Below are 23,583 nucleotides of genomic sequence, written 5' to 3'. Positions count from 1 at the left end.
CATTTTTTGAAAAGATTTTTATCTTGTTACACCAAAGAAGTATAACTTCCACCGCATGTACATAAGTACATAGTACATACACGTTTTTTTTTTTTAATTTAATTTCTTGTCGTCTGCCTGCATGTTTAGTCGGACGTCCTTTGTATTACTATTATTAATGTACTAAAGCATTACAACTAATTAAAACTAATCAGATATAATTAAAATCGTCACTAGCATTGACATTGGAGTTGTTGGCTCATAAACACATTTTCGTAATACACTTTCGCACGTCTGGACGTCAGCCAGAGCTCGAATATCATCGAACAACTTTTCTCATGCTTTTACCAATATTAATCTATCCATGCAAGTATCAAATGATTCTACAAATTTACATAGAAACGTAAAATTAATATTTACATCGGTTGCGGTCTTTGTGAACTAATTTTACATGTAAATAAACATTTATATTATAACTAGGATTATATGTGAACGAGTGAAACATTATGGAACCTAAATCTATAAAAGTCCAGGATAATTGGAAATATTTTTACGTGTTTTTGGTTTGAATCTTCAATCATAATTTGTCTGCATTGAACTTCAGCTTGAAGTATTATGTAGTCAATCAATGGGTCATTAAGGCAGACACATTTTTGTTTCATTGATAATTTGTTTTAGCTATCGCAAAATATGCTAAATCACCTGCATCATGAGCACACTCTACATACACAACCTCACGAACATACCCTCAGTTTCACACCATCACACAGGACAGCGGAATTACGTATTACGTATTAAATCATTTTTATTCATTGTTTTCTTTCATAAATAATTTGAACCTAATATATGTATTATGCATTCCACCATTGGCTATATGTTTAGTATAATTGTTTTTTGTTGTATTTTATTAGATATCGATCGAATTTAAGATCGTCGAACGTCAATCAAACATAAATCTATGTTCAAGAACTGTCATACCATTGCTTTTACTTGTACATAGACATATTTGGCAGCGCTCAAGACATGATTGTGACTTGACATGCGATTTAGAATATAGACTTTAGAAATACCGTCATTTTCCTGGTACAAGCTAATAATTGCGCATAGGAAGATTCCTTACGACCCGTCGGGATATTCAAGCACTCACACTGCTTAATTTATCCTGTATTCAAATCTTTTTTTTTCTAAAATTAAATAATGATTTTGCTTTTATAATAAAGAAACCATCAATATAATTATTTCCTCACATAAACTCTTTGATTAGTGGTGAAACGAACATAAAAACTGCTATCGGACTTTAGCGCTCTCAATAAAAAGGTTATAACGTATTTTATTATCAACACATAGCAAATTCACATAGCGCTATTGATGGAAATATATAAGTTATTTCTTTTGTAAACAAAATTCGTGGCGATACTTAAATAACCACAATTGTATAGGGTATGACTCCTGGTCGAAACTCTTCTTTGATTTTCAATTTTAGTAATTGTATTCTCAACGAAGGTTCCAGACCAGTGTTTCCCAACGTGGGGCACACGCCCCACAAGGGCGCAATTCTATTGTTAAGGAGGGAATTTCAATTATATATTATGTTTTCAAAATTCACTTACTGCGTTTAGTTAACATTTTCCTCTTAATTTCTTTCTGAAACCTATCATTTACTATTAAAAATTATGCACGTGATGGGGGCCTAAGAATTTTAGAAAGGCTAAAGTGGTACACTTAACAAAAAATGGTTGGAAAATACTGTTCTAGACTAAGTCGCACGCGTAAGGCGTTATAGGAAGCCTCCAAAGAGATTCGTCGTAGTAACATGCTAGACAATTCTATAGTAGAATAGTACTAGTTTTATAGATATCGATTATGCGATGTTGCGGGACCGTCGGCACGGAGACGTCCTTGGCCGTCTCGTTGCGCCCCCCCAATGACGTCACAGCACCCCCTCAGATCGGATAGTGACGTCACACGTTACATCCATTTACGATAAATCCCATTTCCATATTGACAGACATATTTTGTCTTTAGCAGTGTTGGCCTAGTGGCTTCAGCGTGCGACTATCATCCCCTAAGGTCGTAGGTTCGATCCCCGGCTGTGCACAAATGGAATTTATTTCTAAGTAAACATCGTGAGGAAACCGGCTTGCCTTAGACCCAAAATGTCGACGGCGTGTGTCAGGCTGATCACCTATTACATTGACAAATGATCATGAAACAGATTCAAAAATCTGATGCCAAGAGCGCCACTGATTTATTTCATTTTGTCTTTACAGGTCTTTATAAACACAAACGTATTAATCTATAAAAATTTTAGTACGTAATGCTTAAACATGCCGTGACAGGATATCAAATAAGGTTATACAGGTCAAATGAATCAAACATGTTAAAATGATTTACGTAACTTCTTATAAACACATAAAAGGACAATCCTTCTCTTCTATAAATCATTCTTAACCATGAGAGATGCCTGTATGGACTTATGGTTGCCAGTTAATATACCACAATAATAAAAAAAAAAGCTGGATCCCACGAACAAAGGCTCCACCAGCACATGTCGAAGCTATTTAACTTCTTGACACCACGGGCCTAGAGAGAAGATTGGAAAGGACAAAACTATTCGAATTATTGAATTAGTGTGCGTGCACGTTAGTTTTAAGTGCTAATCACTGGTGGAAAATAGTACACAAGAACAGTGTCTTTCCCTTTATAGAGACTGTATGTAGTATTATTGGACTTTCTTATGATAAAAATCCTTTTAGTAAATTAGGTTAGTTAGGCTAGAACGTAATGTTAAATGATGTCTTTGGGCAGAGACAATTTATAAAAAAAAACAATGACTAGTCTTCTAAATGCGTTAATATTTGAATGAAAACAAAGGAACACCAATCTTAGACCAAGAACTCATGTGTCTCTAAACAGGAACTACTTGATGAAGCCATACAGTTAGCCAATAGAGATTATTTAATGTTATTAAAAACTGTATTTGTTTATTAATAAAAGCTTGCCAACGCTCTGCACACTGATTCATTGCTACAAAAAATAAAATACAATATTTAATGTGACAAGCACTTATAGGCAAACAACACGAAGAGATAACTGAAGGAAAATCGATTTCAAAGTGTGAGGAGAGCAACTATTGATATCCAGACGGTGTTCGTTTATCAGAATGCACAATCTAGATATCGGTGAGATATGGCCAAAACGCGTTCTGAAGGGACAAATGGTGATGGGATGCCTGGAGTATTTAGAGAATACAAGAAATTTAAGTTTGTTATTTATTTTAGCACATCATAAATTTATTATTATCAGTGGCGCTACAACCTCTTTAGGTCTGGGCCTCAGATTTCTGAACCCGTTTTATGATATTTTTTTAAAATCTAATAGGCAAATAAGTGATCAGCCTCCTGTGCCTGGCACACGCCGACTTTTTGGGTCTAAGACATGTCGGTTTCCAGACGATGTTTTCCTTCACGGTTCGAGCGAATGTTAAATGCGCACATAGAAAGTACATTGGTGCACAGCTGGGGATCGAACCTACGACTTCAGGGATGAAAGTCGTACGCTGAAGCCACTAGGCCAACATCATAGATTATACTATTACAGTTATCTTAGTAAGTTATCAGTGTACAGGCTCTTTCGAATTCTTTTTTTTTAGCGATCTCTATCTGAAGGCGATTTTAACAGATTAAACAGTACTTTTCTGGATATTTTCGGTAGTGGGCTGATCAACTTTAAAGAAAGCACTGTTAAGTGCCTATCTGAAACCTAATTCGCTGTTTTGCTGATCATTTTTTTCTGCTTAACAAAAATGTCAGATATTCTTATTGTGCATATTTTATCTTGTATTTTTTAATATATTTTCTTTGTAACACTTATGTTTACTAAAATTGTCATACAATTTAGATGAAAGAGTTTGTAATATTTGCCGTAGATTTAGCACTATGTATGATGTGGTAAACTTTTATAAATAAATAAAAAAGATAAATAAAAGCCGTGGGAATTGCAAAATCGGTCATTTCTTATCACAAAAGGCGCTGATAAGGGTTTTTTTACAGACAGCGGTTGACAAAGGACATTGTTCCGAGGATCTGTTTCAGAAAACTGGTTGTAATGAGAACTATTAAGTTTCATTTGCGCTCATGTTTGTGACAACAATGCGTCGAATGAACAGGATGTGGAGCGGTGCGTCGACCGAGCCAACGAACTTCGTCCCATAGGAATTGCTCGCAATTGAACACAACTTGCGAACACTTCAAGGAACTTTGACAATACATATATGACGGGCCTATAGGCTGTTTTTAAATATCTTTGTATGTTTTGGTATCATAATCCACGTTTACAAAAAAGGTTGATTTAAATAAAAATTAGAATAATCACTTCTGTGCTGTACACTTGAGAAGATATTTCTAAAAAGTAAAACTCCGGGCCTTGGGGTTCAAGTGCACAGGCGCTTATTAAAGATTTACCTAAGTTAGTAAGGATCGCAATACAGCTAAGAAATGCTGCTAGCGTTAAAGGTACACTGCCACAGGGACCAAACTCTTTAAATTCGTTTTAATTTTCTTTTTATTAATTTGTAAATATTTATATTATTACTATGGTAATAATAAAAATATAGGTTAAGAAAAAAACTGCCTTAAGCTCCGCAACAGCAACTGCTTAAGCAACGCTCAGTTGTGGAACAGTTTCTTTATCCTTAGAGATTTTTAAAGATGGTTAAAAACATCCTATATGTGAAAATTGTAAATACCGTATATTTGATTGTTATGATTACTAATAAACATTAATATGTTAAACAAAACTAACTATGTATAATAACAAAATAAAAAAAAGAATTTAGACGTTAGTTAGAAGAATAGCCGTAGAATTAGTCGTTAGTAGATAAACGCAAGTACTGAGAAGCGTTTAAGAATTTTTAAGTTCAAGTTGACTTGTTTCGTAAGTTGCAGCTTCGGCGCCAGCGTTATCACGTATTTACTTAAGATGTTGCGATACGGTCGTTGTCTTAGGACCAACGCATTGTTCTCACTAGGGGGCACTAACCCACATGCGATACCGCTCTACCACATGTAATAAAATAAACATTGTACAATATACTAACAAGCTTATTGCAACATGCTATCGATACACTTCTAAACTTTAAATATTTTTACTAATTATTTTCTAATCCACTTTAGTGTTCAGCATTCTACGTAAGGTAAAGTTTATAAAGTCAATTATAACGTACAGTAAAATCTCTATATTACAGTTACTATAGAGACAGCCGAAATTAAAGAGTTCCCATATCTCTGGGGATCCAAATGGGGTGGCCATTGTTTGTGATCGCAAAGCATATATAGACTTACTTTATGGTACAAACATAGATAAACGAGGGTGGGAGCATTGACATATTACAATCGTAATAAAATAACCGTCACAGCGGTTCATAGTCAACACAAATCAAAATCGATTAATTTAGAAATATTTAAAAAAATTCAGGAAGTGTACTCGAACTTGTACGTTTAAATTCAAATTAACGTTAATTATTGCCAACACATTTTCTTATGCAATGAATAAATAAAATCATAGGCCAATACTCTATTTGCTTGGTCATATTGTCTTTAAAATTCAGGTCCAAGATTATATTGATTTCCGGATGTATCCGCGCGGCCTAGACACACTCTCAACGTTGGCGAAGTTATTTAAAGGATATATTTTCTTGATAGAAATTTTTGAAATCGAAACATTTCAATATTATATAATCATTTTAGTTTTTGACATAACTATTTTAATTCATATTCTGTTATTATGAAAATTGGCATACAAGCAAACAAAAGGGTTTGTTTTGAAACAAAATAAAAATAATAACAAATTACACAGTTTTCTATAAAAATCACATGTTTCTATCAAATTCGTCACTTTACCGACTAATTGATTTGAAATTTAAAACACATGGATTTTTTTTAATGTAGCCGTAATATTTAGTCAATGTAGTATCCAAATATGATAAAAAGTGGATTTTGGATTTTTTTCAAATCCGATATTGTTCTACGATCATGACGAGATAATGCCAGAGGGCTCACGGGTGCATTACTTGAAGGACACTGGCCGTCGAAAAGTACATATGTACAGTGTAAACTTCATGTAACGTCCCTAGATTTAACAACAACTCTCCTAAAGCGTCGAAATCACTCGCCTTTACATAGCATTACACCAATCAATTAAGACAATTAAATAATAAAAAGTACTTTTTAAGTTGCCGAAATTAGTGCGGACTGCGGAGCTATGTACGTTCTTTTATCGCTTTATTGTCTTACCCGTAATAAACTCGACTGTCGGCATCATACGTACCGAACTTTCTAAGAAATCCGTTAATTTGTTTACAAATTGGGATTGCTTGTTCGTGCTTTATCAAGGAGATGCCTCAATATCGCAAGATATGAGTAAAGTAAGTTAAAAAAATACGACATATTTGCTGATGCAGCAAAAGCGTTAGAAGAAGAATTGATTTTTATGTTATTACTAACACTAAAAAATAAATAAATCAGTGGCGCTACAACCTCTTTAGGTCTTGGCCTCAGATTTCTGAATCTGTTTCATGATCATTTTTAAATCTAATAGACCGTCGACTTTTTGGGTCTAAGACATGTCGGTTTCCTCACGATGTTTTCTTTCACCGGTCGAGCAAATGTTAAATGCGCACATAGAATGAAAGTCCATTGGTGCACAGTCGGGGATCGAACCTTCGACAGGTATGAGAGTCGCACGCTGAAACCGCTAGGCCAACACTGCTCTTTATTTAATTACTAACACTAGTCTGACATAAACTTTTTATTTTTCTAATACATACTGATTTTTTTCTTTCCATTTAACGACAACTCTTTGTAAAGTCAAAAGAAGCACAGTCCCTTGAGTATCGTTATATAGAGTTATTACTGTATATTATTAAATTGTCAATTAACAACTCCAAATTATGTATGATGAGATAAAATGTATACAATTAGCGGCCTGATATCTCCCCTAAATCCCATTTTGCCACATATGTGATTATCCACCCCACAAGGGGTCGTATATGATGTGGGGGTCAGTATTGGCGCTTTCCTTTAATCTATCTATGTAATCAAACCATGTTTAAACTATTTATCGGGATTAATATTCCGAAAGTTATTAATATAGAATGACGTGTCCTCATATCTTAAATGAAAAAAGCAGTGTTGCCCTAGTGGCTCATCTCTTGGCTCGTAGGTTCGATCCCCGGCTGTGCGCTAACTTGTGTATGTGCCTCAAATCCAAATATCGATTGACAGAGAGAAACATCACCTAAATGTCGAAAACTGCTACTTTTAATGGTCCAGTGAATAGGCTATCTCGCTCTTACAACTTGATTACTATTATTCTTATTGATATATTTTACAACAATCTTCTACCGTAACTTTGTTTATCATGCTCTTTATGAGGATTAAGTTTCCATTTAGTTTTAGTTATTATAGTTTTTTAAATTCGGTTTAGTTTATTCCGAGAGTTTTTTACAGCGGCTTTTTATCTCGGCCTATATTCTCTGTCTTCTTTGCCGATGAGTAGGGATGTATACCTATACAAATTTAATGACGTCGAATAAGTAATATTTTATATTCCATAATAAACGTATTTTTTTTTCGGTTTATTTTTTTATTTTGTGGTTGCTTGTTTAATTTTTCCCTTGCCAGCTTGCTTATGTACTAATATAATTGATGTGTATGTGCGTAAAATTTGATATAATTTCCTTATATAATTGTATGCACACACGTTATTTTAGAACTTATAAATAAATAAAAGGATGTGATCAAAGGCCAACCCCATCCTTCCGCCCAAACTGCGGTTCATTTACTTGTTGACTGATCGACTTTCAAAAGAGCCAGGTGCGATCTGGAGTTCGAGACTGGCATGAGAGTATCCCGGGATGGGTTATCCAACATGTTGCTTGAACAAATAACATTCACAAATATGTCACTAAGAGAAAGAGAACAAGAGGTACCAACGGGCTCCTACTCGTCCATAAATATAAGGATATTTCTGGAGTAGTTGTCACCCGGACCCGGCGGTAGACGCCCAAGCCTTTTATTTAAAGTCCCTTTTTAGGATTTCACACTCCCCTACTGCTTAGTTTTTTGCCGACACATCTGCCTGATCGCGTGCCTGATAGGCATACTATGCAGGGGTCCAATAAACAAAAATATTAATATATATAATTTTTTATAAACTCACCTGAAACATATCCGTTTCCATGTCCTCTGTGTATTCAACAATGACCGCATGACTGCGGCTCAACGTGTAGGATATGGAGTGCTGGCTCGCGTCGAGAATTGCTTTACTGCTGTGTGGTGTCTTCACCACATAGTGTTTAGACCTTCGCACACCATTTGGTTGCGGCCTTCTGTATAATACGAATTTGCTTCTGCGCCGTCCGCGTTCGCCGGCCGGTAGGAAGCCGTTGTATCTGGAAAGGTTCAATAATATTATATTCTGGTGTATACTGGTACATACCAGTATATACCGGTATAAACTAGTACCTACTTGTAATATTATCCATAAATCGTCAACTTAAAAACCTAGAGGTGTCTGTTTATAAAATAAACTTTTGCAAAAAAGGAGCACTGTATGCGCATGTAATAGTATCTTAGTACTTTTTAATATGACAGAAGTAAATAAATATCTTAATGCCATATTATTTAGCAAAGCATCCGGGAAGCATCTCTATATATAGAGCGCACATGACAGGACTATTCTAAACTTTAGAAACATTAATTCAACATCGCAATACTGTAAAGAATTTGCTATAAAGTAATGATTTATAAAATGTATTTATAAATGACTTAAAATCATCACGCCACACGATGACGCTCCGTTGCAACAGACACGGAACAAAAGCTTTTAATGCCCCATTTACTTAATTAAAATAGCCTACGTGATAATTATAGCGTCGACGACAGACGAGAAAATGCAAGACGAACCTGTCTATTATACAATTTAACCTCTACCTAAAGCGTGTAGTATGAATTGCGTTTTCATTTTAACTACAAATAAATCAGGAGCGTCACAACCTTTTTAGGTCTGGGCCTCAGATTTCTGTATTTTTTTAATGACTAAACTAATAGGCAAGTAAGTGATCACCCTCCTGATACAGGCCGTCGACTTTTTGTGTCTAGGGCAAGCCGGTGTTCTCACGATGTTTTCCTTCCCCGTTCGAGCGAATGTTAAATGCGCACATAGAAAGTCCATTGGTGCACTGCCCGGGATCGGACATACGACCTCAGGGATGACAATTGCACGCTGAAGACACTTTAATTAGTTAAGAAAACCGAAGAAAGAGGTTTTATCAATCAAATTAAATCATTTAAAAATTCGACGAATATTTTTTTAAATTTCTTTAATATCTTATATATGGGCCTTTCTCTACTAACAGGAAAATCATGGTCCAAGCATTTTTTTTTACTTTGGCTATCTAAATGCATAGTTTTATTTATTAAAACTCATAATATATAACCTGTTAGTTAAGTAGCCAAGCTTAATCAATAATTTAGAATCATATTCATTTCATAAATTTGGTCTAAAAGCCACTAAAAACAGTCCTCTGTCATGTCCTAATTCCGGATCGAGTATGATTCGGTTCGGTTTTTATTAGTAGTATTTAAAAATGTAAAATCTTATAACTCTATGAACATAAAGAATATTGAATGCATGTTAACAAAAAACAATTATAATTTTAGATAATTTTTAAGTACTAAAAACTAGTGTTCTAATTTTGTCCAAACATTTTTTGAACAGTCCTCTGTCACAATTTCAATATCGCGCCACAAAAATATTAAATACTATTGTGGCTACATTTCGAGTGAAACGGCAAGTTAACAGTGTGAAGTTTACTCGGTCGCCTTGCTAAACAAGTCGCCGCAATTTTACGGAGTAACAACTCCTCTTCTGTGTGGCAGCCACGTCTCTGTAGGGTTGAGAGAACATTCCTCTGGTAAGTATTTTTTACGGTGTTTTATGTGTTATAATTATATTTATTTAACAAGAAAATTACTCATTGTGATCATTTGTAGCTGTTTCTTTGTTATGAAGTAATATGAAAAACTGATACGTAATATGCCATTTTTACGTAAAAATAACAGTCCTCTGTGCAACAGTCCTCTGGAAATTTATAACACAGAGGACTGTTCAATGTGACAGAGGACTGTTTTATTTGACGTCCGTGTATTTTATTAATATTCTTTATAGTCTGCACTAACCTACTTCTTGCCGATAGCCTCTTTCTTTCTTACATTGGCTTGTCAAGCTAATTCAGGTCTTTTGCTTTCTATTATTATGGGTTTTGGAAGGTTTTAAACCCTTACGGTTTTTTTTAAATATTGAAAGTATGCTTTATTGTTTTAGTATAGCCGCAATGCCACCAAAGAAGAAACCTAAAACCAAAGAAGAAATAAAAGAGCAGAAACGAATTGCAGAAAGATTAAGATATCAGATATAAAAAAATGGATATCTGAGAAACAAACTTACAACGACCCTAAGACCAAGAATGCTCGAACACTTAACAAATACCTAAAGAAAACGTTAACGGTTCGCCCTCGAGAACTAATAGAAGAGCTGCACGAGGATTTGGAAGCCTATTATTATCAACACGACAGAAACATTACCCATCAATACAATGCTATCAAGAAATACAAACAAAACCATACCGACGAAGACGCTATCATACATATGGTTTTTTCGGAAAATTATTGTTCTAAATACGTTCAAGAAATACAAGCATTTCATTTTGGAGGGTCGAGACTTCAGCTAAGTATTCATACTGTGGTAGTGTATACCAAAAACTCTATCAAGTCTTATTGCACCGTTTCCAAAAATCTCACACATTCACCAGCTGCTATATGGGCACATTTGCAGCCAATCTTTAAAACTCTCCCACCTAACATGAAGAGTATCCACTTCGTCAGCGATGGACCCGTAACTCAATACAGAAACAAAACGATGTTTTACATCCTAGCATCAAGGCTTCAACAAAAGATTTTAAATTTGAAGAAGTTTACCTGGAACTATTCAGAGAGTGGCCATGGCAAAGGGGCCCTTGATGGCATTGGAGCGACCTTCATGAGAACCGCTGATGCCGTCGTCGCTACAGGAAGTGATATTGACAGCTTGGAATCAACCAACAGAATTACACCATCGGTGATTACGTCTTGGTTAAATTTCTAGTAAGAAACACTGAATATTGTTATGCTGCAGTAATCAATAAGATAGACACGGTAGAAGGCGAACTAACAGTGACCTTCTTAAAAATTTGTGATGACATAGGACACACATCAGAGTCGATGAAAATGATGTTTCTGATGTGCCCTTTGACCAAGTATTAAATAAGTTGCCAAACCCAGATATTGCTCTAAAAGGGAAACGAATATTTTATTATTTTAATATACCTGTACCTGTTTTTAAGAAATAAGTCTGCATTGATAAGTAACCAAGGCTGATTCTTAGTAATACCTAAGCTTAATTTTGATTATAATTATTTTAATTCTTTACTTAGAGAGCTAAGCTCGTAATTTGTTCCTGATAAATATGTCTTTAAATTCTGTATGTGATACAGTATTCAATAAAGAAGAGAATTTATTTGATTACATCTATTGATTAATATTGTGTTTTTCTTCATATAAACTTTGACATAAACTTTTATCTGGGTGAAAAAAAACAGTCCTCTGGGTGGCAAAACAGTCCTCTGCCGCATTTTTTTACAAAATTGCTTATAATTCGAAAAATAAGGGAAAATTACAATGGTTTCTTGTTTATATGTATTTATATTATAACTATCTATCGACTAAACGTATTATATTTTTAATTTTCTAGAAGAATAGGGTTGGGACAACTTTCAATAGACAAGTTTCCAGTTAGTAGAGAAAGGCCCATATATATCCTAATGGGTGCGTGCTCTCTACTCTATGTTTTAACCACCCATGGACCACCCACGGACACTCGCACTGCCAGAAGGCTTCGCAAGCGCGCTGCCGGCGTTTTAAGAATAATTGACAGTACCCGTACTCGAATTCAAAATTGGAACCACAAAAACCCGCACATACATACATAAGCAAGTAGCTTCCGTCTTATAGGCCACATAGTCCCATCACGATAGCATCACCGTTATAATGTCCAAGGAAATCCAATTAAGGAGAGAAATTATCATACACTTTGATGGCCCGTTGAACATTTCTATACAACAATAAAATCTCCGGATGTTCTTGCATTCGCCCGAGTGATGTCATGACGTGTCCCATAAGTTTGTGCTCAATTGTCACAACAATGGGTACGTTTAAGTAAAAAGCGATAGCGGTTAGAAGAGCTTTGTGGTAAACTCTTTTGGACTTCTATAGGATCTCTTGTCTGTCTTCTTATAAAAATAATAAGCCCGAGAATGTAGACCAATCACAAACAATCGTTTCGTCTTTTGTTTGACGTGTCAACCCTACATAATTGTATTACTTGAATGTCTGTAGTTTATTTTTTCTATATGCGAGCTGTAATCCTCTCGCAACAATGAAGGTTGTAGGGTATGTTGTAACACCTACTCTAGGCTCTCTGCTACGCAGCAGCTATACTTTCTATACTTTCTAGAGCTTAGCTAGGTACGTACGAGACTGCATTTTGCCCTTTGACGTACCGGATCTGCGTTTGTTTAAGTAATTATTAAGTTAAAGTAATTATGGTTTTGTTTTAGCTGTTTTTGGGAATGTCATATTTTTTTATTGTAAATCTTATGTTATATATTTTAGAACATTATATTGAAACTGCTGCTGCTGTGATCTACGTGTGAAGCGCGTGTGTATAAGCGAAGAATATTTCAATTAAACATAAATATATCCGCTAACGCTTAGCCCACCTCAGCAGCCAACGAGGGCAAAGACAATAAACGCTTCAATTCACACAGTTTTTATTCTTATATAGGAATCACAGTAATGGCAAGAAATTGGACAATGTCGACTGGATGCGGCATGGGAAGCCGAACAAGTGCAGCCTTTGTGCTATTGTGTAACTCATAACTCGTGACATAACAGACAAGTTTTTCTACTAATAACCCATTTAATACGTACTCAAAACATTAGTTCACCTAAGATCCATTGGGAAGCTAAAAAATATTTATACAGCTGCTAATTAAGTAATCAGACATTAAATTTCTCTAGCTGAGTTTCTCTAAATATACGTCTTAATTAGTCTGTGAATAAAATTAGATACTGCGAATTTTGTTGGTGAATTAATGATGTACCAAATAGGAACTTGTCACAGTGTTCAGAGGAGTTGTTCAGATTAATACTTCTGGTCTTCATCATCGGACATCAAGGCAGAACAATGGCTGTCGTTCCACAACTGAGCGTTATTCAAGGCAGTTCTGCCGCGCACCACCGATTTGTGGAACCAGCTACCCACTGAAGTATTTTCGAACCAATAAGACTTACAAATAAGGGTCTTTTAAGAAAAGAGCTTTCATAAAAGGCTGCCAATTCACTCGCAAGCCCTCTAGAATTGAGAGTGTCCATGGGCGGCGTTATCACTTATCAGGTGAGCCATCTGCCCGTGTGCCCCTTCTTCTATATAAAAACTATCAACCGAATTTCTAAACAACTACTGGCATAACTTTATATTTAAATATTCCATTTAAAAAGAAAATCAACTTGCTAGTCTCTATATTTCCAGTTGTATTCATGGAGTACAATCTTTACAACAGTATTCGCTAGAGTTCCGATTAAGAATAGGTTTCAAAGTCTGGTAAGCACGCTATTATTTGCACATTTTGGGTTGCCATCACGATATTACAGTATGAAAACATTACCTAATAAATTTGGAAAAATTTAATGCTTAGACGGTATGATGGAAAGATCTTTAGGAACTTTTTTTTACATATACCGCTTAGTGCGGGAGTGTTATGTGAGACTCGCGATTGTGCATACCCCCTAAAACCCAAAGGCACCACCGAAAATTATTATTTGGTGAAGATACTTGACACAACAAGTATCATTCACAGACCGGGCAATCCACTGTTAAAAATAGCTTGGGGAGATCGGGACTTGCAGGGATGGATCACCATCCTTTCTTTTGAAAAGTGTACCACCGCAAGTGTAAAGAACATGATTGAACAGTCTAATTATATGTATGAATTTTTACGGTGACCCTAGTTCTAGTTAATCATTCAAGATTAACCCTCCTAACCAACCAACATTGGGTTTCGCGAGCCTCTTCACAGGATTTGTTCTACTTTGGATTCTGCCGCTAACATAGACTTTATCGCATTCCTCTACTGCTTCATTTAAGAATAATTAAACACAACTATTAATGTCTTAATCCTTGTATCTTTCTTCTTTCATAGCTACTAGTATGTTTGTAGTTCTCCGGATTTATAAATTTTGTGCTGTCATCATTTGTTTGGCTTTGCTTTATATCATATTTTTTATCAGTGAAACTTTTGTGGATACATCCAATGTGTTTATTTTATGTTTTATTTTTTAACTTTTTTTTATTGTATAGAGATGTATCTGTTTTGTTTCCCAAATAAATAAATAAACTAAATAACCAGATCTATTTATTTCTACTTTTGGTACGCGGTACGGGAAGACACTAAGTCCAATTGGTTCGGAAATACTTCAATAACACGGCAAAAAGTGCTTCAAATAACGTTAAGTTGTGGAACGACGGACGTCAAGGTGATACGGGTAGAATTTCGTATTCGACGTCCGGTGATGAAACTCACTCCATAGTAAATGGCTCCATTATAATTGAATCCATATTCTTCAAAATGTACGCAAGAGTAGAAATGAAATATATTCGAAAAACAAAATACATGTTTACTGTGAAAAAGTTTATTTAGTTTATTAATGTATATAATAAATATATGTCACTACCATGTATTTTACAACGGTTTAAACCAGAGTTTCCCAACCTTCTTTGAGCCATTCACCTCAGCCTTATGCCCCCTATGTAACATACAGAAGTTTAATATTATACATTGAATTGTTTACTTAAGAAACTTAAATGACAGGTTTTAGGAAGAAATCATTAGGCAATTGTTAACGGAACACAGTAAACAATAATTGTTGGGAAACACTGGTTTAAACACCAACATAACCTTACGATAACATCCAATATTTGTATAAAATCTTCGACGTATTCATATTCGCATTTGTTAAACCGCCTACAAAATACTACTTTTTATAGAACATACTTTTTAATAAACTTTGTATAAGAAATAAATATTATAGTCGTTGCCTATTACACATACTTTGGCAACAATATCCAAAAAATTTCCTCATTCCTTGTTTATTAATAGACAATCACTGCTTAATTAATTTATTAACACTCACCTCTTTGGTAATTCGTAATAGATTCATTTTTATAGTGCTAGCTATTTAATTAAATTCAAAACATTTTTATGAAACATATTTTGAAGAATCTTGCTACAGTGCGCATGTGCCACAGTTGCTCATTTCACTCGTTCGGTTGTTTACGAATTGACGTCGAACATCTGCCCGAAGTGAAATGATCAAGTCGGAGTAGGGAATAGATATAACTTATACAGTTTATGTTAAGTCATTGAAGTGAAAGAAATGAATTACAGTGAATCAAGTAATTATTGGAGTGTTTAATTTACGCTAAGAACTAGATCAACCTGCTCTTTTAATAATCTACAGGAGCGTTCGGTCTTATTATCGGTATTATATCTGTTTAATTTGAATATGGTAACATATAAGTAAAGGAGGCAAGCATCATACACAGTTCCCAATTCATGTTTTCGTGAACTTATTTCATTAGAAGGCAAGGCTCCGGTAGACCACGCAATCACTCAACATAGTTAAATATAGTTTTGTATTTGTGTTAGTGCTAGTACATAACGTTACACTGACATTGATGGATACTGCATTGTGAGAGTAGCAGTTACAAGCTCGGACAGTGACCGCATTTGGGAAATCACCCACAGATTCTGCGAAGCTGTCATACGCCATAAAGAGGCGAAATTTTTATTTTTTGGAAAATATTTTATTTTTTATTTTTTTATTATGTGGCATTAAAAGATACATACAACCCTTATAGTTATTTTTATTGAACTAAAAAGATGTTTCATAGAAATAATATACATGACAAAACAACGTTTGCCGGGTCAGCTAGTTATTTATAACTAACCCCGTATTCCTATAATTAATCTGGTCAAAGTGATTCTTCTACTAATACTCGCATCTAACAGATTTTCTATATTTCTACTTTTACATCTCTCGATACATTCAAGACGAATCATCGTTGTTAAACAATATTAAACAATACTTTTGAATGCTGTATTACTAAAGCCTTCTAAATTGGTTGTGAAACTACCACACAGGGAAGACCCACATCGGGAGTCGATTCCATAGTTCCAAAGAAATTGTCTTTTGAAGCGGACCATGGCGGACTTCCATCAAGTTATTACGGCTCGTACGGTGATGAAACGAGGCAGAAGAAATACACAACAAAGTTACATACTCATACTTAATAATCGTAATGGAATCTATATGCGTCTGACATTTTGATCTTCACCTTTATTGAACCCTTATCAATGTTATACTATAGACATTCAAAGTGATAGAGCAAGATCCCAGAGCTCCCAGACATACTCAAATTAAATATACGACATGTGGTTTGAGTTTTTTGTATCCCCATGACGTTTGTTAACTGTCAAGTATACACGTCATTACGATAACGTCAGTTTTTCACAGCTCAGATTATATATACACGAGCGCTAGTAATTTGCAAAAGTCAGTCGTATTCTTTTACATGAACTTTTACATATATACTGACAGTCAGTTAAAATTGCTTTTACACGACTCTAATTAATGTTTTAAATAGTTATTATTCAATTTTAACTAAGTGCAGTAAAGCGACAGTTATAAATAGATTTTCATTAACAAATAATGAGTGATAAATTGTATGTTAAAAATTAAATATATATAATACTTATCTTTTAATTTATAGCTCTTAATGTACGTGACGTAAATAGAAAAACCCAGCGGATAAAAAGCAAACAATTTTTTTGTAGGAAATAATGACGTTTATAATATTTGTTTGCTACGTTTTAAAAAAATCTACGCGCAATTAACTCTGGTGATAAAATTTTTCAAGTGTTGGAGTATGTCTGGTCGCTTCTTCGTATAAAACATACCCAGGACACTATCAAGCGATTATATGCTATTCGGCGTTTCACTATTCCTCAAACATACGTCATTTGTTTCGATTTCCGGCATAAGAGAATTCACTTGTCTTGTGCAAATTTGGAGAATGCCATGAAAATCTTTGAAGAAAATGATCCTAATTTTGAAACAAGTTTCAACGTCAATAACAAAACCATTTCATAAGTGCATATACATATAATTATTTTAAGAACTTTCTTTTGATAATAAAGTATGTATATCCTTTGTTATAAATGCAGTTTTTTTTAATTTCGAGTTCGTGTGGATCCTTACCCTTGAGTTTTACATGTAAACATACGAAAAAATATGTCTCGACTTACGTCTTTTCGATTTACGTCGCATATTTCGAGAACCTAACATGCAATAAGTACGAGGACTGCCTGTAGTCAACATTTTAGTTTTTTTGAAGTTAAATACTTCTCTTGGCGCGTAAGGGAAAAATTATGAGAGTAATTTTTTTCTATTGTTAGGGTCCTTTTTCCACAAACTTTTAATAAAGATTTTTATCTTGTTACGCCAAAAAAATATAACTTACTAACGCGTGTACATAAGTAGGTGCACACACGTTTTTTTTTTTGCTAAAAAACTTTCTCTATAAATTTAAAACAATAAAATTCCTTTTTTAAACATTTACGAATTTCCTTTCGTAAATGTGTTAACCTTTTTGTAAATATTAGGTATTGCATTTGCGATATATATTTAGTATACCTAATTGTTTTTTGTCATATATAATGATAGCTTTAGGATTACACAATAAAAAAAATGAAGCGATTTACATTAAAACACATAGTAATTTATAATATCAATAGATAATAAATTTCTTAATATCGATATAGACAAACAAGTGTTATATCAGTTAGATCCGGGGTGTGAGGAGGACAAATGTTCAATGAACCGAAGAAATCTGCGCAGTACGACGACGTCACGACACATCTACGCATTAACTTCACCTTCTGACGTCGCGTGCTCGAACAGTTAACATTAACAGACCGAATATCCAAAGACCGATTTCCTTATCATTTTTTTTATAGAACAAGAGACAAATATGCAGGAGGCTTAACTGATTTTAAGAACATGAACACTCAATGCCGGAGGGCTCGCGAGCGCATTGCTTTTTAAGAATTGGCACGATCTTTTTTTAAAGGATTGTTAATCGAATTGGTTCGGAAATAATTCAGTGGGCAGCTGGTTTCACATAGTCTTGGTGCGCGGAATAGAACTAATTTGAGTGTACGACCAACCAGGCTCCAAAAGATAAACCACTCCTTATATGGAAATTGTATTCGTTTTTACAACAAACTCCCAAGCGAAATTAGAGTATTATCCTTAAATAAATTCAAAGCCCTCGTTAAACGGAAATTAATCAATAAAGCGTTTTATAAATTTGAGGAATACTTAAATGATCCTAATCCTTGGGATTGATTTGGTCCAGTTCAAACAATTTGTATGAATGACTATACTTGGCGATTAAAAAGAGTGGCGGAAAGTTTCTTGCCAGTTCTTCTTAACCGCTCTACGCTCTTGACTTGCGAACTGGTAGTAAATGTAAATTTACAATTAATTTAACTTGACAATTCAAAAGTGTACTTGGTTACCCACTTGAATAAAGATATTTTGAGTTTGAGTTTGCGCGACAACAAAAGCCCAAAAATAAAAAACCCTACTTTGTAAGATTGTGTTTTGTATTTGTTAATTTTCGAGGAAATATTATGGATTTTTCGTTAAGGAAATGTATTAGTTAAAGGTATTTTTATTTTTTTGTGCCGGACGCATTATCAAAAGCTCTAGACCATACTACGAGTATTAGTACGTAGTAATTTTAATACACCAAATTACGTTACATATTTTGTAATTGATTAATAATGTTGATCTATTCATAGCCAAAACCAAAACAGGAAGTTAGTTAACGGAACTTCCGTTTTTATTACTTCAAAATTGTTTCAATGATAAAACATTTTCACACCACTTAAAACAATAGATAAATCTAAATAAAGTATAAATTTCTAGAAACATGAATTAATAAATATATATATTATATAACAATAAATTGTGTATATCAAACAAGTATGTAATCTGGTCTTCAATTCCCTATAATGCCACTTCAAGCTCATGAAGAAGTTTGCGAGAAAACCAGGATATGAATAAGCAGCAGAGAGTAAAGCGGACCATAGACAGACACATTGCAGTCGGTCTTGACTGCAACATGCGGTCCGTCTATGGTCCGCTCAAGGATGAGAGTCGAGATTTAGCGCTAAGTATGACTCTTGTATTTGGAGGGTACGAGGATACGAAGACTGAAATGGAAATGGGCTGGTCATATAAGTAGAGGTATAGAAAAGTGAAATAAAAGGATCATATATTGGTACCCAAAAGAAATAAACGAAGAAAAGGAGGTAGACAGTTTCGAAGGTGGGAGAACGAAATAAAAATCGTAACAGGGATAATATGGACAAGAAAAAGCTCAGAACAGAGCAGAGTAGAAAGAAGTGGAGGAGGCCTTTGCCAAAGTTGGGCAAACAGATGGGTTGTCGGTGTCACCGACTCACTAGAGCCACTAGTTAAATAAATTATTAATTTCTATTACATTCTGTCTGAATAAACGCTTATATTTTTATGACTCTTGTTTGTCAAATAAGAAGAAAAGAGTCTAAAAATCCATTTTCTACATCAAACACAGAAAATATTTGTCGATTTGGATTACTGATACTACCAACAAATTGTGGGAGCCAATTGCTGCACTTTGTAGCCTAGACAACAAAGCGTTATTCAACTGTAAACAGTCCAGACTGCAGTCAGGCCGAGCACTCGTGCAAATCAGGCATAACCTTGCGCACGCGCCGTGCGATCTTGATTGATTAACAATGGAAATCTCTACCGATAAAACCGTAACAGTATCCAATTTTAGGAAGCAACTATTGACGAATGGACGCCAAGATTAAAGTTATCCGAAACTCTTAAAAATATATTCTATATCTTATAAAGCATAAAAAAAAATTTATTGATAAAAGTGTGCCAACGCTCGGAACACTGATACATAAAATAACTACAATATACAATATGTGTGTATAATCGGCATATATGCAAACTAATATCATTATTATTCTTATTATCATTTCGTATATTCATAAAAATATATTGGTTACATATGATGAGTGTCGATTTATAATGACATTATGTAGAATTTATTACTTTACGTACCGTATATGTATCTAAGTGTGGGGGCTAGTGCACTTTCTCATTTTAACTGTAATCTTTTTTACTGTGTGTAATAAAGTTTTTCTTTTTAATGACATACCAGTGTTGTCAACACACAAAACAAAGTCATATAGCACTGCAATTACCACAAGTCCCATGGGCAGACTATGCGAAAAATAACATAAAGATAAGAAAGATTCTATAAGTGTATATATATATATTTATATATATATATATATATATATACCTATATGTAATACGATACGATGAGTATATATAAATGATACCAATAGACACTAATCATATATCTATAACAAATATATGTATGAAAAGTAAAACTTTATCAAGAAATCTCTATCTTTCTTCCATCGTCTAGGGTTCTTCTGGGTTCGATTCGAAGAAATCTGAGCACCGACTTTAAAAATGATCAGACATGGTAATATGAGAAATAGCTTACCCGAGTATGACGAGTTCTCCATATTTAATTGGAGGCTTTGGCTTCTGTTCTGAACCACTCTCACCGGCCTCCTCTAAAATTGGTGACTCCGTACTCTCTGCAGAACTGAAACAGGAGAATCTACTTTAACTATTGGTCCGCTGAGATAAAACTTACCCTAGCGACTATTTTACAGAGCCAATCAAATTTGTTTTAATTAATTTATAAACTGCTTAAAACTTCCAGCGATCTTTTTTACGTTTGATTTTAAAGATATTTGAGTGACTCTGTGAACATATAACATCTATACTAGCCACTGGGTATATAAACAAACTCTAAAGGTATATATGTACTGTATATAAAATACATAAAATGAATATGATATAGATATTATGGTTTTGGTAATGTTATACACTGTTGATATCCTAAAACGGTAACTATTTAAATATTCTATTTCGTAATTTTTAATTATTATTATTACGATGTAGGTTAAATTCAAATTCAAAATCATGTATTAATTTATGTAACATTATTCACACTTATGAAATATAGTATTGAGATAAAAGATTTTATTATTATTATTCATTTATTTATTATTCAACGTCAATAAAGAAATGCTATATATTAAATGCTTCTAATTTTGCATTTACTGCCAGTTCTCAAATCAAGAGCGTTGAACGGAAGAGAAGAACTGTCAATAAACTCTCTGCCACTCTTTTTAAACGCCAAGTTTTTTGTTTTACAAAATGTTTGTAAGGAGCTGCAACCATTACACCATGTTCATGTTAAGCATGTTGTAAATACTGTATGGTTGGAAATAAATACTAATAAGAAGTACCTATTTTATCGCGAAATAAAACAATTACTATGAAGTCTGATAATTTAAAAATTCGTCTTATTAATGGCACTTAAATTTAAATAAATCCCATCCTAAAATTATCTTTAACGTTCATTGCACCGTCCTTTAGATGAATATGAGGCTAGTATTGGAGATGCAATGAACAACCGCGTGAGGCTGTAAGCAAATAACAATAATACCAAAGAAATTTGGCAAGGTATTACGAGAACATAATTCTTCCTTAAAAGCTAAAAGTACTTTGAAACCGCTCCACTTCCGTTCCAAGGTTCTGATATCCCGAGGTCAAGTGTAAGATTAGAAACTGGTTCAGCGTTGTGGGTCAAAACAAGTCGTGTAAATTATGATCGTCATGGAAACCGGTTCGAAATGCATACAGTGAGTATATGAATTGAAACGAAATTTAATGAAAAATGTTTTACACGAGATATTTTTTGTCAAGTGTTAGGATGTTATTTTTGCATTATTACAAAAACTTTATATAAAGACAAACTAACGTGTTATATTGAAATTTAATCAAACATTTTTAAACAATAAAGTTTAACGAACCTTATTTATTATTCTATAAATTTATAAACGATAATTGGCAAGCTAGTCTCACGTCTTTGTACCTAACATTATTAATTTATTCCGACAAATAGGAATTAACGCATGTAGTATTACGCGATTGGTGACTAATAAGAGAATCACGATTTTTGTGGGTACAATAATTTTTTACTACCCACATTCCAAATTCAAATTTTATTTAACATTACCGTACATCAAACATAGTTTCCTGCCTCCTTTGTCATTAACAAGTGTTTTATCGATCGTAAAGATAGGCTATCGGCCCTTACTTCCACAAAGCAAAACTAGGTCACTCAAGCACTAAACACAGCACTTATCTACTTCACTAAGTACATGGCATAAATACGCCTCTTTGCCAAAAGGATTTAATTAATAAATTAAGACTTCATCTTTTATATTTATAGCTGTTGGATTGGAGACTTTTTAATTTTTTATAGAATTAGTGGCTTAGATACAATTACATTAAAAAAAATAAATAAGTGACGCTACAACCTTTTTAGATCTGTATGTTTCATGATCATTTGTCAATGTAATGGGCAAGTGGGTGATCAGCCTCCTGTGCTTGACACACGCCGTCGACTTTTTGGGCCTAAGGCAAGCCGGTTTCCTATCGATGTTTTCCTTCACCGTTCGAGCTAATGTTAATGTTCATTACACATAGAAAGAATGTTCATTGGTGCACAGCCGGGGATCGAACCTATGACCTCAGGAATGAAAGTCGCACGCTAAAGCCACAAGGCCACACTGCTCTTCTATTCAACTTTGACTTTATGAAAATCATCAAATATTATCATAACAATACAACATTATTTCATAACAAATATTATATATACAGACTTAACAGTATTTCATAGGAATTTTATGTAAATTACCGACTGCCTGGTTTGATTAAGGTCAATGCTTAGTTATTTGTTGTCAAACCTTGTCACCCGAATGTCAATCGCCTCTTTAACAATAACTTATTGTACAGTTATGACGGAAAAAACATATTAAATACCACTAAATAGACATTTACTGCCAGTTTTCAAATCAAGGTCATAGAACGAACGAAAAGTGGCAAGAAACTCTGGCGATTTAAAAAAACGTCGTACCTACTTGACATTTAAAAATACTTGTTAGGTTGCAAGCATTACCCAGTACTCAAATGTCAATATTGAATGTTAGTAAGGACTAAATTATACCGTGTGATAACAGCTTTAAATTGCCTCCAATCCAGGTCAAAGACCGCTCGACTCCCCCAAATTTCAACCATAATTACTTTTGCGGTTATTCAACCATTTACCAAGATAAAAACCATAATATCGGCGCATTAAGCCAGTCAGGCATAACGATGTTTTTACCACTGC

At 34.1% G+C, this 23,583-nt stretch overlaps 1 protein-coding gene across 2 annotated transcripts in view; it reads right to left on the bottom strand.

The window, feature by feature from the left end:
* The window catches only part of LOC125054649 (protein pellino), a 74,048-nt gene that overhangs the window by 38,602 nt on the left and 11,863 nt on the right, over positions 1-23,583 (bottom strand). For both annotated transcript variants that reach the window (XM_047656665.1, XM_047656670.1), the window contains exons 2-3: positions 20,836-20,940; positions 8,200-8,431 (exon numbers count right to left, since the gene is read on the bottom strand). In XM_047656665.1, coding sequence (XP_047512621.1) covers positions 8,200-8,431; positions 20,836-20,940 — 337 coding nt within the window. The remainder of the gene's footprint in view (positions 1-8,199; positions 8,432-20,835; positions 20,941-23,583) is intronic.

Source organism: Pieris napi, chromosome 1, assembly GCF_905475465.1.
Source record: "Pieris napi chromosome 1, ilPieNapi1.2, whole genome shotgun sequence".
Lineage (NCBI taxonomy): Eukaryota > Metazoa > Arthropoda > Insecta > Lepidoptera > Pieridae > Pieris > Pieris napi.
Note: the sequence above shows the minus strand (reverse complement) of the source record. Positions and strands in the feature narration are given on the sequence as shown.